Source organism: Pristis pectinata, chromosome 33 (assembly GCF_009764475.1).
Source record: "Pristis pectinata isolate sPriPec2 chromosome 33, sPriPec2.1.pri, whole genome shotgun sequence".
Lineage (NCBI taxonomy): Eukaryota > Metazoa > Chordata > Chondrichthyes > Rhinopristiformes > Pristidae > Pristis > Pristis pectinata.
In genome coordinates, this window is record NC_067437.1 from 11,719,750 (window position 1) to 11,737,156 (window position 17,407).

Sequence of the window (17,407 nt, forward strand, 5' to 3'; positions counted from 1 at the left end):
GGTCAAAATGTCTAATACTAGAGGGCATGCATTTAAGGTGAAGGGGGAAAGTTCAAAGGAGACGTGCGGGGCAAGTTTTTACACGGAGAGTGGTGGGTGCCTGGAATGCGCTGCCAGGGGTGGTGGTGGAGTCAGGTACGATAGTGGTGTTAAAGAGGCTCTCGAATGTGCAGAGAATAGAGGGATATGGGTCATGTGCAAGTGGAAGGGATTGGATGTCATTAGCTTAACTAGTTTGGCGTAACATCGTGGGCTGAAGGCTGTACTAAGTTCAATGTTCTAACGTGATTGCAGGCATGAGGAACTGTGGTTGTGGGAAGAAGCCGGTGTTATTTCCCTCGGACCGGGGAAGGTTGCGAGGAGATCAGAAGGTGTTTAAGGTCACGCAAGGTATGGACAGAGTAGACGGAGAGGAACTGTTCCCATTGGCAGCTAGGTCAAGAACCAAGAACACAAACACAAGGAAACGAGCAAACAGGAGGAGAGATGCAGAATTGGAGAGCATGTCTTATGAGGATAAGTTGAGTGAGCTAGGTCTTTTCTCTTTGGAGAAAAGGAGGATGAGAGGTGACTTGATAGAGGTGTACAAGATGATAAGAGGCATAGATCGAGTGGACAGTCAGACTTTTTCCCAGGGTGAAAATGGCTAACATAAGGGGACATAATTTTAAGGTGATTGGAGGAAGGCATAAGGGGTAAGTTTTTTTACACAGAGAGTGGTGGGTGTGTGGAACGCACTGACGGCAGAGGTTGTGGAGGCAGATACTTTAGAGACATTTAAGAGACTCTTAGATAGACACATGAATGATAGAGAAATGGAGGGCTATGTGGGAGGGAAGGGTTAGATAGATATTAGAGCAGGATACAATGTTGGCACAACATTGTGGGCCAAAGGGCCTGTACTGTGCTGTAATGTTCTATAACAAAAGCACCAGAGGGAGACAGGGAAAGCTTCTTTTTACCCAGCGAGTGGTTAGTGTGTGGAATGGACTTGCCAGGAGCGGTAATGGAGGCAGCGTTCAAAGAGGAACTGGATGGGTATCTGAAGCAAAGAATCTGTTAGGCTGTGGGGAGAGAGTGGGGGAGTGGGACTAACTGAATTGCTTTTGCGTAGAGCTGGTTTAACACTGATGTGCTGAACAACTTCCTTGCCTGCTGACACCCCTCTGTGATCCTATCAAATCCAATCCCACAGAATTTAGCCCAAAGTTCTAGGCTGATGCTCCAATGCAGTACTGTGGGACCACTGCATTGCTTGGAGGTATTGTGTTTCAATTATAATGCAAATCTGAGATTCTGTGTGCCCTCTCAGATGTTTACCACGCATCCTACAGCTCTATTTATCTTTAAATCAACAGTAGCAGTATATTTATGTCATTGCTGCCTGTAGGGGCTTGTTTTCTTTGTACAAAATTCTATGCTGCATGACTCAGGAAATGCTGAGTTATTATTTCCCTGGTTTTTCTAGAACTGGGGATAACAGTTTCAAAGTAAGGGGTCAACCATCCAAATCAGAGATGAGAAGAAATTCCTGGAGTGCAGGAAATCTTTGGAATTCTCAACCCGAAAGGGCTGTAGAGGTCCAGACCCTGAATATATCCATGACAGAGGCTGATTGACATTTAATATTCAGAGAATCAAGGGTTAGTACGAAGGTAAAATATCAGCAAAAATCTCATTGAACGGTGGAGAAGGTACGATGGACCAAATAGCCTGCTTCTATTTCTTACATTCTCCTTCATTTCCCCCAGTACAGCAGCGACAACATTTCAAGCGAAACTTGATTGGGTGTAAAATTCTTCGGGACAAACTGAGGCTGTTAGGGAACAGCTTCACCTTTTACTCCTGTGACATGCTGCAGTCCTGCGGTAACAGTGAAGCTGAAGGCAGATGGAGTCTCAGTGAGCGAGATGATGACTCTGCTCTGAGAGTGCCAGAGAGCCCATCTGCTGTGCCTGTTTGTGAATTGAGCTGCTGCCTAGAATGCGGCTGGTGCTGATCTTACTGACACTCTGTGCCAGACCGGCTTAACCAAGAGGACAGTGCTGATCATGTTCCAACACAACACTCCAAACAGCCTTTGCCGTAATGATTCAGAATGTAGCACAGAGGAATGTAATGGAGTGGGTTAACGACCAGTAAAATAGCAGCAGCATCTGGCCAATGTTCCCCACTGTTGTACACTCACACACCCCACTGTCAAACACACACCCCACTGTCAGACACTCCCACCACTGTCAGACACACACCCCACTGTCAGACACCCCCACCACTGTCAGACATACACCCCACTGTCAGACACATTACTCCCTGCCACCTCACTATGTACCTCATTATTGGGCAGATATCTCACTTCCAGACACATAACCCATTGCGCTTCACATTCCCTACAGTCTGACATGCACCTTACTGTCAGACACACACCCCACTCAGCTGTGCACTTCACTGTCAGATACACACCCCTTTCCCTGGCCATGAGTATTTGCCCCAACTGATGGTAATACATGATGTACAGGCAACGTTTACGATGTGCTGTGATTCTTGTTTTGTCCTCTCTTGCCTGGGTTCCAGGGGGAGTTGCTGTCTCGGGGCAATGCCTCCTCAACAATGGTCTCTGGCGGGCCACAGGGCCACTTCTATCTGAAGATCCAGGAGCTGGAAGGCCAACTGCTTTCAAAACTCTCTGAACTTGAGAAAGAGCGTTCCTTTCTGCAGAACAAGAGTGACCGGCAGAGACATCGACTGGAGGAACAGCTCCAAGCTCTTCACCAGCGCATCGACAATCTGGAGAAAGGTAGGGACGGCCACAGGCCTGGGATGGAGGTGGTAACAGAGTTCGATTTCCATTGTACAATACTGGCACAAAGCTTTGTCGTACAACGGGTAGTGAAAAGAGAGCTGATGTGATGGATATTCACTATCCAGACCCCAAAAAGGGCTTATTGCGAATCTCAGCTCTTTAGCACAGCAGCACGACCTGTCCAAAGGTCAAGAAGTGGTTGCTCATTAAGCTAAAATCCCTTCTGCAAAAACAGCAGGAATTGTCCAAGGCTCCAGATGTTTGTTGTTTTCTAAGTTAAACTTCTGACCAATATTCCCTGCTCAGCCTCCTAACATAAACAGGAGAACAATGGGGTCCATGTTTACTTAATTAAACCCTCCAGTCACCTGGCCTGAACATGTGGTTCGGGGTGGGGGGGGGGGGGAATGACAGAGAGAAGGGGTTACAGAAAGAAGACCTAGAATTCATTCCTCAGCCTTTGGTTTTTGCGACGGACGACTTGTTCGTCTGCAACTTGTTGGTATAACATTTTAGCTTGTAAGAATTGTACTTGTGGTTGGAAATCCTTTGTAAGTTGCAAGTCATTGTTAAGAATTACTTATTAGAATTATATGTGTCTCACTTAAAATAAAATAAACTGTGTTTAAATTGCTTTGTTAGCTGGAAGTATCTTCTCCTTGGTTGGGAGGAGGGACCCACTGCTCGAAATTGTGATTATTGACAGCTAGACCTTTCCGTAGAGACTAAAGTAGTGAAGTAAACTAGTCCTTGAAGTGTAGGTTGATACGGTATAATCTCCCTATAGTGAGGGTACGCGTGGATACTTATGCCAGATAGAGCTTAAAGTCTTGGCTTAAGTTCAGAGCTCTCGGACGGTACACTCAATATCATCACACTGAGTGTGCACCGTCCACTAGGTTTCCCATGTCTTCTGGAGTTGACTCTTCCAGTCCTTCGTTGGTTGTCCTCCCATCCTCCAAGACACCTCAAACTCTGCTGCCCATGTTGAAACAGGTTCCAGGTTCCACTCAATCATCCCACCCTGTGCTTGTTCACCCACACTGGCAATGTGTCAGTTTTAATATTCATATTTGTTCTCAATTTCCTCTGTAACCTTTCCCCCTCCCCAACCCCTCCACCTCTGTAACTTCCTTCAACCCTTGTGATATCTGCACTCTGTCCCCTTAATCTGCCCTGATTCTCATACCTGGGCCCTAAACTCTTCAATTCTCATAGAAACTGCAGAGAGTTGTGGACACAGCTCAGCACATCACAGAAACCAGCCTCCCCTTCGTGGACTCCGTCTGCACTTCTCGCTGCCTCGGTAAAGCAGCCAGCATAATCAAAGACCCCACCCACCCCGGACATTCTCCCTTCTCCCCTCTCCCATCGGGCAGAAGACACAAAGAGCACGTACCACCAGGCTCAAGGACAGCTTCTATCCCGCTGTTATAAGACTACTGAACGGTCCCCTACTACGATAAGATGGACTCTTGACTTCACAATCTACCTCGTCATGGCCTTGCATCTTATAGTCTGCCTGCACTGCACTTTCTCTGTAACTGTAACACTTTAATCTGCGTTCTGTTATTGTTTTCCCTTGTACTACCTCAATGCACTGTTGTAATGAAATGATCTATATGAACAGTATGCAAGACAAGTTTTTCACTGTACCTCGGTACAAGTGACAATAATAAACCAATTTACCAATTTAAATTTACCAATAAACTCTCAGTTTCTCCACCACTCTCCCTTCCTTCAAGACTCTCCTTAAAATGTATCTATCTGACTCAGCATTTGATACATATCCTAACTGTGGCTTGGTATCAACTTTGTCTGATATTGATCCTGTCGAGCACTTCTGTTAAAACACTACAATAAATGTAATATTGCTGTTGTTTGTTAATTTACTGGGGTCAGATCACGTCCTTATTCCTGAAGTTATACTGCAGTGAGTGCACAACAGTGGGACTCCAAGAGGTTCTTAAACCCACCACTTGTTTCCTGAAATAACACCATTATGTTGATGGGACCAGCACTACCGTGTGTATTTACACAGTGTGGTTTATGTAAGCCAGGTCAAGCCACAGTAGCAGTCGTAGAGTGCAGGACGAATTCACAGATGATATGTTCTAGATCAAGGCTTTTGCTGTTTCCATAAAGAGCAGTAAACTTGAGGATTGGGAGCATTTCAGAATTCAGCAGAGGAAGACCAAATCAAATCAAGTCGAGTTTATTGTCATGTGCACAAATACGGTGAGGTACAGGTACAACGAAAAACTTGCAGCAGCATCGCAGACAGGTAGGTTCAGACAACACACAAAACAGAAATTATACATAAGTTATACAAGAGAGAAAAAAGACTGTGCAAAAACAACCACAATCAGAGAGAAGTCCATGGGAGTGAAAGAGGTGGTCTGAAGTGTTCTGTCACTGAGGTAGGGTTAGGGTTGTGCAGGTCAGTTCAAGAACCTGATGGTTGTAGGAAAGTAGCTGTTCCTGAACCTGGTGGTGTGGGACTTCAGGCTTCTGTACCTCCTGCCCGATGGTAGCAGTGAGAAGAGGGCATGTCCCGGAAGATGGGGATCCTTGGTGATAAATGCCGCCTTCTTGAGGCAGCGACTCCTATAGATGCTGTGAATGGTGGGGAGGGCTGTATCCACTACTCCCTGTAGACTCTTGTGTTCCTGTGTGTTGGAATTGTTGGAATTGGATTAGGAAAGAGAAAGCAGAAGATGAGAGTAGGCTGATGAGAAACATAAAAACTGATTGTAAGACCTTCCAGAGATATGTAAAAAGGGAAAAGATTAACAAAAGTTAATGTGGGTCCCTTAAAGAGACAGGAGAATTAAGGTCCAAGCAAATAACATGGAAATTAAATGATTAATTTGTTTCTGCCTTCATGAAAGGACACAGAATATCTCCTGGTAATTGTGGAGAACTATAGGATTAGAGTAAACGAGGAGCTGAAAGGAATTAGCATTAGTAAAATATTAATATTGGAGGAAGTAACAAGACTGAAAGACAATAAATCCTCAGGACCTGATGATCTGTATCTTAGGGATTTGAAGGTGGTGACCATGGAGATAGTGGATGCACTGATTGTCACCTTCCAGAATGCCTTACTTTCCGGAAGGATTTCCACGGACTGGAAAGTAGCAAATGTAACCCCACTATTTAAGAAGAGAGAAAACACAACACTTGACCTGTTAGATTGGTGGGGAAAGTGCTGGAATTTATTACTAAGGAAGTGGTAGCAAGGCAGTGAAAATAGTAATAGGATTGGGCAGAGTCAACATAATTTAAGGAAAAGGAAATTGTTGACAGATGTGTTGGAATTCTTTGAGATTGTAACTCATAGTATAGACAAGGGTGAAACAGCTGCTGTGATGTGTCTGGACTTTCAGAAGGCCTTAGATAAGGTGCCAGACAAGAGGTTATTAAACAAAATTAAAGTGCACAGTTACGGGGCAATATACTGGCATGGATTAAGGATTGGTTAACGGACCCAACGAATTCATGTGTCACTTTGGGGTTGGAAGGCTCCTCAGAAATCGATGTTGGAACCCCAGCTATTCACAATGTTTGCCTCGTGTAAGCTATACAAGTTTACGGACGATACAAAGCTGGGTGACAGTGTGGGATGTGAGGTGGATGCAGAGAGGCACCAGGAAAATATAGACAAGCTAAGTAAAAGTCGGGGACATGGCAGATGGAATATAATGTGGAAAATGTGAGGTCATAACAGATGGTTGGAAAAAAATAGAAAGGGAGATTTTTTTAAATGGTGAGAGGTTGAAACATGGTGTTCAGAGGGATGTGGGTGTCCTTGTACACAAAATTAATAATTAGGTTTGGCAGCCAATTTGGAAGGCAAACAATATGTTGTCTTTATTACAAGAGGATTTGAGGACAAGAATTGAGACATCTTGGTCTAATTATGCAGAGACCTTTAGATGTTACATCCAGAATATTTTGCACGGGTCTGGTCTCCGTGCCTAAGGAAGGGTACACTTGCATCTGTGAGAGTTCAGTGAAGGTTCCCCACATTGATTCCTGGGATTCAAGGTTTGTAACATGAGGAGAGATTACACAAACTAGGTCTGCACTCTCCTGAGTGGAGAAGGATGGGAGATGATCGCACTACACATTTCTTCTGGGGCTTGACAGGGGAGATGTAGAGTTGGTGTCTAAAACCAGGGGTCATAGTCTCAAAATAAGGGGTTGTCATAAAACAGAGATTAAAAGACAATTCTTCACTCAAAGTGTGTTGAAATTTGGATTTCATTAACTAAGAGAGCTGTGGAGTCTCACTTGTTATTTGTATTAAAGACAAAGATCAATAGATTTTTGAATATTAAGAGAATCCAGAGATACGGGGTGAGTGCAAGAAAGTGGTGTTGAGGTAACAGATCAGCCACTATCGCATTGAAGGATAGAACAGGCATGATGGGCCCAATGGACTACTCCTACATCTAGTGCTTATGTTCTAGATGAGATTCTGGAGGTAATAATGGAGGCAGGTGGGGGCGTGTTATAATGAATGGAAAGATTGTAGGTGTTGCAGATAATGGGGTGGGAAGGGTGGTTATATGGCTGGACAAGGGTATGGAGACTAATATGTGCAGAAATATTTGGTGCCCTGTGAATAATCCTCGTCTAGTACCAGACATGTCCATCCCGACACGATTAGTGAGCATTGTTAAGGCTTGGTTCTTGTCTCCCAACATACTGACTGTACTGATTGCCCAAGATTTATTGAACTGCAGGAATGCAATATCCCTCATCCTGAGGCAGACCATGTCAGGAAAGATACGTTTTTATAGCAATTCCTATTGACACAGGAGATACAGAAGTTCAGGAGCCAGTTTATGCACAGCAAGCTCCCACAAAATGCAAGATGATAATGAATGCAGGATTTTCTGGTATGATGTTTGTTGAGGAATAAACATGGGACCAGGATGCTGGGGAGAAGTCTCCTTCGCTTCACAACAGTGCAATGGGATCTTTCATAATTGTACGAGAGAGAAGGTGGAGCCTTGTTTTAATGTCTCAACTGATGAGACTAACTATTCAGTACTGCCTCAGTACTGTGTCTTCCAGAGTGTGGTACTCCATTATTACCACTATTCTGACAGTGCAGCACTCCCTCAGTACTGCCCATCTGACAGTGGGGCACTCCCTCAGTATTGCCCCTCCGATAGTGCGGCACTCCCTCAGTACTGCCCCTCCGACAGTGCGGCACTCCCTTAGTATTGGCCCTCCGATAGTGCAGCACTCCCTCAGTACTGCCCATCTGACAGTGGGGCACTCCCTCAGTATTGCCCCTCCGATAGTGCGGCACTCCCTCAGTACTGCCCCTCCGACAGTGCAGCACTCCCTCAGTACTGCCCCTCCGACAGTGCGGCACTCCCTCAGTAGTGCCTCTTCGACAGTATGGCACTCCCTTAGTACTGCCCTTCTGACAGTGCGGCACTCCCTCAGTACTATATCAGGGCATTAAATGGGACTTTTGACGGTGGTGAATGATCATAAAGGCTAAAATCAGTATTTTTATTTTTTTCCTACAGAAACTGCTACCTATAAATTGCAGGAAAGTTATAAAATCTCATTGCCGGCGCGGACAAACTATATGTTCGCTCGGATGAAGAGGAGCCTGCCAGAACTGTATACCCTGACCATCTGTGTGTGGCTGAAGTCTAAGGCCACTGTGGGGATCGGAACCCCTTTCTCCTATGCCGTCCCCGGACAAGCGAATGAGATCGTCTTACTTGAGTGGGGGAAGAAACCCATTGAACTGCTGATCAATGACAAAGTAAGTGCTGATTTCCTGAATAACTGAGGTGAGTAGTTAATGGCGGAAGCCCCCCCCTCCCCATTCCACTGTCAATCGGATTGGATGCTCCCGGCCAGGGCATTGTACCTTGCCTCAGAGAATGACTCTTCAGGTGGTTAGAAGCAGGATGGCGCAATGGGCAGAAGGTAGTGGTGTTGTCGCACAACTCCAACGCCCAGGTTCAGTGCTGACCTTGGGTGCTGCCTGTGTGGAGTTTGCATGTTTCTCCTGTGGCTACACATGTGTGCCCTGCGTGCACTGGTTTCCTTCCACTGTCTACAGATAGAGTGGTAAAGAAGGCGTATGGCATGCTTGTCTTATCGCTAGGAGCATAGCCAGGAAGTCACGACGCAGCTGTATAAAACTTTGGTTTGGCCGCACTTGGAGTATTGTGTGCAGTTCTGGTTGCCCCGTTACAGGAAGGATGTAGAGGCTTTGGAGAGGGTGCAGCAGAGGTTTTCCAGGATGCTGCTGGGATTAGAGGGTATGAGGTTGAACAAGCTTGGATTGATTTCTCTGGAGCATTGGAGACTGAGGGGAGATGAGATAATGTTTATAAAATTATGAGAGGCATAGTTAGGGTAGACAGTCAGAATCTTTTTTCCCAGGGTAGAAATGTCAAAAACTAGAGGGCGAGATCGGAAAGGATTTGTGCGGGGCAAGCTTTTTACACAGAGACTGGTGGGTGCATGGAACGGACTTGCCAGGGGTAGTGGTGGAGGCAGATACGATAGTTGTGGTTAAGAGGCTTTTAGACAGGGTCGTGACTATGCAGGGAATGGAGGGTATGGATCATGTGCAGGCAGAAGGGATTAGTTTAATTTGGCACCATGTTTGGCACAGACAGCGTGGGCTGAAGAGTCTGTTCCTGTGCTGTAGTGTTCTATGTTCTATGAGTGTGGACGGATGGCAAGAGAATCATGGGTGAGTCGATGGGGACATGAGTAACTGCGACTGATGGGAATGCTCTGACAGCTGGCATAGACTCAATGGGCTGAACGGCCTCCTTCTATAAGAAAGTACAAAGTATCATGTGTGACAAAGGTGCCCTGCCATCTTAATTCATCCGTTCCACTTGCCCAGATTGGTGAGTGTTCGGACATTGCTGGTTTCATGATCTTTGCGCTGAACACAGAGGAACAGAGGTGACATTTAGATGAACTGATGTTTTCAGGTGGCTCGGTTGCCATTGAAGCTTAATGATGGAGAATGGCATCATGTGTGCATCACCTGGACGACCAGGGATGGCGAGTGGGAGGCTTACCAGGATGGTACAAGGCGGGGATCAGGAGATAACCTGGCACCTTGGCACCCGATCAAACCAGGAGGGACTCTGGTCCTTGGGCAGGAGCAGGTATGTACTCAGAAAGTTATCCATCCCTTCCCTCTCCGCTCCCGTCGTACTTTCTGTCTCCTCTATCCCTTCTCTTGGTCCATGGCTAAGTGACTTATATAGATGTTAAGGGTTTGGGCAATAACCCTAGTGTTGGTCAAGCCTTACTGAATGGGGCACAGGCTGCACTGCCGCTCCTGTTCCTACTGCTGGGAAAACTACACTCTGGCCATTCCCTGGGATGAGACAACAATCTGCTGGAAGAACTCAGCGGGTCGAGCAGCATAGGATAAGAGAAGGTAAGATTTCTTTATTAGTCGCATGTACATCAAAACACACAGTGAAATGCATCTTTTGCGTAGGGTGTTCTGGGGGCAGCCAACAAGTGTCACCACTCTTCCGGTGCTAACATAGCATGCCCACAACTTCCTAACCCGTACGTCTTTGGAATGTGGGAGGAAACCGGAGCACCCGGAGGAAACCCATGCAGACACGGGGAGAATGTACAAACTCCTTACAGGCAGCGGCTGGAATTGAACCCGGGTTGCTGGCGCTGTAATAGCGTTACGCTAACTGCTACACTACCGTGCCTGCCATCCGTGGGAAGAAAGGAATTGTTGACGTCTTGGGTCGAAACTCTGCATCAGAAGTCCTGAAACGTCGACAATTCCTTCCTCCCCCACTGATGCTGCTCGACCCACTGAGTTCCTCCAGCAGATTGCTTGTTGCTCCAGCGTCTGCAGTCTCCTGTGTCTCTGGCTGGGATGAAACAGTCAGAATCAGGAATCTGAGTCCAGTTGGGAGAAGACACTTCCAACCCTTCTTGTAGGATACTCTCCCCTGTATCATCCCTCTCTGGTTTCTCACTCATCAGGTAACGGCTTGTGACCCGGGTCCATCTGTTCTTTGCTTGTGCAGGATACAGCTGGGGGAAGATATGACGCGGCGCAAGCTTTTGTCGGGGAGCTGGCAGAGTTCAACGTCTGGGACCGGATTCTGACAGCGGCCGAGATCCAGAGCATCGTCAACTGCTCCTCCGCTCCAGTGGGCAACGTCCTGTCATGGGAGGGCAGTGGGCTCGATCTGTTCGGGGGGGCAACAAAGTGGCCTTTCCAGAGGTGCAGCCAAAGTACTGTCTCCAGGGAGGACTAATCCTTCGTCGCTTGGCTCTGCCTGCCCTTTACTGGGCTGGATACGGCCAAGCCAGCTTCTGCACTCTTCACTATGTCTCCAGTGTGGTTGGGGTGCCTCCAGGGGTGTGTGACCTACAATGAGCGCAGGTGAATGAGAGTCAGATTTCTCCAAGGCCAACACTCCCACTGGAAGCCTCGCTCACCAGTCCAGACCTGCCCGTTATCTGACCGCGGTTCCCATTACCTGTTCCCAGCAGATGAGGCAATCGCTTGGAGTGTTGGATTGGAAAATGTACCCCTGCAGGCACTGGCCACGTACCATGTACCATTCCAGTGTACATAGCTGTTCATATGTGGACCAATGTGCTTGGGCAAAGGGGCAGGGGTCACGAGGCTTTCTCTGGTCGATGTGTGGTTATGTGTCCAGTGAGGCTGTAAATATGTTCGTTCTGATATTTATGATATTTGAATGAATCTTTCTGTTTGTGTTTCTGACGTCACTAACTCACAGAGCCCAGATCAATATTCTCACTGCTTCCCGTTCAACAGGAAGGTATTTGTAATCTCCAGGGGCTTGCTTTCTGCTTTTTGCCCTTCTGAGGTGCACAAGGTCCTCGAGCGTCAGATTGACACCTGGGTCTCTGATTGACCCTCCGTTCTCTAATTAACCCACATTTCTCCAATGATCCCTCATCTAGGCCTCACTTAACCCTGGAGTTGAATCTCTATGCCTCGAAGGATCGTCAAGTCCCCAATGATTCCCTCACTTGGGTCGCAGTCCTCTGATCTCCAGTTGTCCCTTAACCTTGACCAGTTGACAATTGATTCTTCGATTGCCTGTCCCAGTGAGTGCTTAAGCAGAAGGTTTCATCCTGTGCTAACCAGTTAGATGTCCAAAGGTATAAAATCTTGTAAAATTAACCAATTCTCTTTGGTTTGTACCTTTAATTTTTCAGTGGGGTATTGTGATAGTTTTTAAAGCGGAATTTGATGTTAAATGCAAGTTGTTTGGAACATTAGAGAACAACATTGCAGCCTAACCCCATAACATTGGCTCCAAGGGCAGCCCAGGTATCATAGAAACCTCTCAGGCAACAACCCAGTACTGAGACTATCAACACAGAACCAGGGTGGTCACTATCAGAGGAAATATAACTGGCTTCTTTCCATCTGAATTTTAATTAACATTTATTAATCTCAGTATTGTCAAAGCTAAGTGGTTGCAAGTTTCTTGGATAAATTTGATGTGAAAGAGTGCAGGTATGGCAGAGACATTTGCAGTCAGTTGCTCTGGCCCCATGGATATTGTTCAACTAACTCTGACCAGCCTAGGCAAGGGTTTATACAGAGATGTAAACACCAGGCAGATGGTCCCTCCACCAGGCTGAGGTGTAAATGCACACCCACATTGCTCAGAGCTACACCTGGGATTAAGTATTGTCCATGCACAACCCTCAGTATAAACTTTGGGACGTCAGCACCAACGTTGGTGCTGTCAATAGATGCATACAATGGACGGTCACCAAGTCTGGATCACCTCAGGAAGGGTTTATATCACCTCCTGCATCCTTATTTGGCCGTCACTTTCTCCAGTATGGACATGATGTCCATATGGCCTCTTTCTGTGCCATAAACCCCATCCCACCCAATTTTTTTAACCAGCGCCACCTTCCCTTCATCACCAACCTTTAGTAACTAATCAACAGTAGAGTTTTCAAAGACATGCTATTTTTATTGACTTTCCCTCTGATTGTTCTCCTTGATTGTTCTGTAACCATTAGTGCCCGGGAACTTAGCCTTCAATTCATGGAGATTCCAGGGGCAATTTAGAAGAACGGACAGACCTCAGAGTGTTGCTACTCTAATTTATAAGAGGTGGGCCAATGAGGCTTGCCTCATAATGGTGAAGTGACCATCTGTTTACAAATGTCACTGGGAACACTTACTAAATGATATTTTAGTTTCTTCTTTCATGTACATGAACATTGAATTTTGACATGTGTCCATAGCATGTGTTAACCTGTTAGTTGTTAAATGTGACCTGATGACTATAAAGGATACTAAGTCTATCCTCTGCTCCATGTGTGAGTAACGCTTCAGTTGTCTGTTTCCTTCAATGGCTGAATATTGATGGTCTGTCAATCTCTTTCTAAATGATGACTAGTTAATATCTTTCGATACCGTGTGGTATTTGTGGTGCTTTAATACAGATTCTGTTACATCGGAACCATTAAACGGGCTACAGTTACACAAGTGCTCTGCAATCGTGCATGTTCATTACAAAATCCTGAAGTGGGTGAAACATTCAACAAAAATCCCTTGTGTAGGAGAACCCTCCTATGTTCTGAAATTTCCAACTGACTCCTGATTTGACTCAAAAAATGCTGGAAATTTGAAATAAAAACAAAAAAAATGCAGGGACCACGCAGCAGGTCAGGAAGCATCCATGGAGAGAGATACAGAGTTAATGTTTCAGGTTGAAGACCCTTCATCAGAACTGGAAAAGTGAGAAAACAGATTAGTGTTAAGGTTTGGAGAGTGTGGGGAAGGAATGGATAAAATAAAGGGAATATTCCTGATAGGGTGTGACCAGTGTTGACGTGATGATATACTAATTATGAAGTTCACAGGTTGGTAGATTAATGAGGGTTGTTAGAGAGAGGGAGAGCGAGAGAGACAGAGAGAGAGAGAGAGAGAGAACACAAAGGGTTAAAGCTGTGAAATGTAGCTCACAGCTGTTGCAGAAAGCTGAAACCAAAATAGGAATGCTAGAAGATAGATCAGGTAGTCTCCATGGAGAGTGAAAAACTGAGTTAATATTACAGATGGATAACCTGCAGTAGAACTGGCCAGTTCTACAAAAACAGAGAAAGCAAATCACCTGAAATTGCTGAATTCTATATTACGTGCCAAAGATTGTAATGTGCGCAGACAGAAGATGATGAGATGTTCATCAACCTTGCGTTGAGCCTTATGGAACAGTGCAGGAGGCTACAGATAGGTTAGAGTGGGAGTGGGGGGAAGGAGAGTCTACAACTTGAAACATGAACTCTTTCCACAGATGTTGCCTGACCTGCTGGATGCTGGGTGTTTCCAGCACTTAGTGTTTCCATTCCAGCTCTTGTTCCTCTCTGAGGTGTCGAGCTCCATCATACCACTGTCTTCAGCACCAGTCCGAGAGGAGAGGTCTGATGTCTCACCGTGAGACGGCACCTCCAGTAGTGCAACCTATATCATTGCCCCATGGCTTTAGGTTAGGGAGATGATACTCTTTTCTTTAATATCCATTTAAAGGATGTGAACATTGCAGATAACCAATGTTCCTTCCTGATTGTCCTTGAGGTGGCAGTGAGCTAGCCTTTTGAACTGCTTCATGTGAAGGTGTTCTCACAGTGCTGCTTGTTGGAGAGTTCTCAGACTAAGACCCAGTATCAGTGGAGGAACAGTGAGATGGTTTGTGACAGGGCAACTGGTAGGTGGTGATGCTCCCATGTACCTGCTGCCTTGTCTGCCTTGCTGGTGGAGGTCACTGATTTGAGAGAGGCTGTCAGGGAAGCATAAAGCTGTGTTTACTACCCTTCAGATGTGGCTGGAAATGCAGAGACGGCAATCTTCATTCCCCTAAAAGGAAAATTAAAGTTATTATCATGAGACCATGCTGACGGGGGGCAGTACTGAGGGAGTGCCGCACTGTCGGAGGGGCAGTACCGAGGGAGTGCCGCACTGTCGGAGGGGCAGTACCGAGGGAGTGCCGCACTGTCGGAGGGGCAGCACCGAGGGAGTGCCACACTGTCGGAGGGGCAGTACCGAGGGAGTGCCGCACTGTCGGAGGGGTAGTACTGAGGGAGTGCCGCACTGTCGGAGGGGCAGTACTGAGGGAGTGCTGCAATGCCAGAGGGGAAGCACTCAGGGAGTGTGGGTACGTTGGAAGTGGGAGGGAAATACTGACAGAGCAGTGCATTGAGATGAAAAGCACTGGGTGACAGCTGCATTGTAGGAGGGGCAGAGAATCTTCATTTGCCATTGTCCAGGAAGATATAAAAGAGCTTATGACTGCCATTGACAGTAGTAGAAGAGAATTCCCCAATCTTCACTAAAACAAATGATGCAGATCATTGTCGTGTTACTGTTTATGAGAGCTTGCTCTACACTTTGACTGCTGCATTTCCTAAACCGCAACAGTGAGAGCATTTCAAATGTATTACATTTGGCTGGGAAGTATTTTGGAATGTCCTAACATGGCGAAAGGTGCTATAGAAATGCAGTCTGACCCGAGCTTTAGAAAGAGCCACAAAATTGGTCTTGAAAGCTTGATTTCAACATTGGTTAGGGATCATTTACAAACTGCGCTGTAGTTCGTCACTTAGACTACTATGACAGGAGCTACCTGCAATCTCTTACATCAGGAAGAAAGGCAGCAAGTGCATGGGTGAACTACCTCTTCCAGGTTCCTTTCCAAGTTGCAGACGTTACTAACATGGAGATGTATCACCACTCCTCCAGCACCTCTGGCTCCAAATTCTGGAAATCTCAACCTAGCAGCATTGTGGGAGGAGCTTCACTACATGGAGAACAATGGTTCAAGAGGTAGCTCACCACTACCTCCATAGGGAGTTAAAAGTCGGCAATAATAAGGACCTTCTCCGCACCCCACAAAAATTAAAAGCAATCGGGAAGAGAGAGGGTCCAAGCTAGAAAGTCAATCGTAATGTTTCTCGGAGTTGGATGAAACAATATCTCTTGGCTCTGATCAGCTCAATGGGAAGGAGTGGTTGTACCTCTGCAATCCCTTATTCCTAATGTTACCACCTCTTTTCCCTTCAACCGGTACAGGTAAAGTTGGAGGTACGTTTGTACCAGGGATGTGGGTCAATCCCACAAAGCACCCTCCCCCTACTTACCATTATCTAATAACATGGCACTCGATAGAAAACACTGCCAATATTGCCTCGGCCCTCTGTAAATATTCACGTGAACTTGTTAGAAAGCTCTTTGGTACATATCCTCTCCATGCCCTAACACTGAATTCCTGATGGAGTCTAGGGGCAGGAAACAAATTGCTGCAATTAACCAGGGGGAACCTGCCCACAGAACGTGTGCTTGGTTAGACCAGCCCATTCATTTGAATGGAGAGGAGCGGCTGTGAGGGGGAAGGGAAAGTATGAAGTAATTCACATTTTTCAATTGAATGACTTTGCTTTAATGTTTCAATTATTTTGAATTATTTCAATGTTCCTAATTTTTATATTTAAATTTTGAGTAGTGTTTGAATATTGATTTAAAGTGTTTTGTGTTTCAAAATATTGCTTTTAACTGTTACATAATTTAAAAAAAAAATTTTTAATTACTATACAACCAGTAGAGCTGCTGCCTCAGCTCCAGGGAGTTGTGCTTGATTCTGATCTCCGGTGCTATCTCTGTGGAGTTTGCACTTTCTCCCTGTGATCACCGAGGTTTCCTCCGGGTGCTCCGGTTTCCTGCCATGTTCCAAAGACGTGCAGGTTGGTAGATTAATTGGCTGCTGTAAATTGCTCTTAGTGTGTAGGTGTGTGGTAGAATCTGGGGGGAGTTGATGGTAAAATGGGAGAATAAGATGGGAACAGTGTAGGATTAGTATAAATGGGTGCCTGATGGTTAGCACGGACACAGTGGGCCGAAGGGCCTATCTCCATACTGTAGTGTAGCTGTTAGTGTAACGCTATTACAGCGCCAGAAACTTGGGTTCAATTCTGGCTGCTCTCTGTAAGGAGTTTGTACGTTCTCCCCGTGTCTGCATGGGTTTCCTCCGGGTGCTCCGGTTTCCCCCCACATTCTAAAGACGTACAGGTTAGGAAGTTGTGGGCATGCTATGTTGGTGCCGGTAGCGTGGCGACACTTTGGGGCTGACCCCAGAACACGCTACGCACAAAAGATGCATTTCACTGTGTGTTTCGATGTACATATGACTAATAAAGATATCTTATCTTAAATATCTTTTCCCCAGTACCTGATTTCTCCCTTTAATTTGAATGGGAACTATTCTGTTTACTCCAGCTCAGCGGGCAACTGTGCCAACCTGAGAACCAGGGAGTGGTTGGTGTTGCTGTGTACAACTCCAGTCCTCTGCAGTAACTCAGTCAACGGGTTGGAAGATGCTACCATTGGCTTAGACACATACCAGAATCAGAATTATTATCACTGACTTAGATGATGTGAAATTTATTCTTTTGTGGCAGCAGTACCATGCAAAGACATAAAATTACTAGTGCAAAAAAAAGAATAACGAGGTAGTGTTCATGGGTTCATGGACTGTTCAGAAATCTGATGGCGGAGGGGAAGAAGCT

At 45.9% G+C, this 17,407-nt stretch overlaps 1 protein-coding gene across 1 annotated transcript in view; it reads left to right on the top strand.

Moving 5' to 3' along the window:
- The window catches only part of LOC127585658 (neuronal pentraxin-2-like), a 37,229-nt gene extending 23,892 nt beyond the window's left edge, over nucleotides 1-13,337 (top strand). The window contains exons 2-5 of the mRNA XM_052043292.1: nucleotides 2,572-2,794; nucleotides 8,353-8,597; nucleotides 9,793-9,972; nucleotides 10,870-13,337. Of these exons, the coding sequence (XP_051899252.1) occupies nucleotides 2,572-2,794; nucleotides 8,353-8,597; nucleotides 9,793-9,972; nucleotides 10,870-11,103 (882 nt within the window). The 3' untranslated portion in view covers nucleotides 11,104-13,337. The remainder of the gene's footprint in view (nucleotides 1-2,571; nucleotides 2,795-8,352; nucleotides 8,598-9,792; nucleotides 9,973-10,869) is intronic.
- Nucleotides 13,338-17,407: the final 4,070 nt, after the last annotated feature.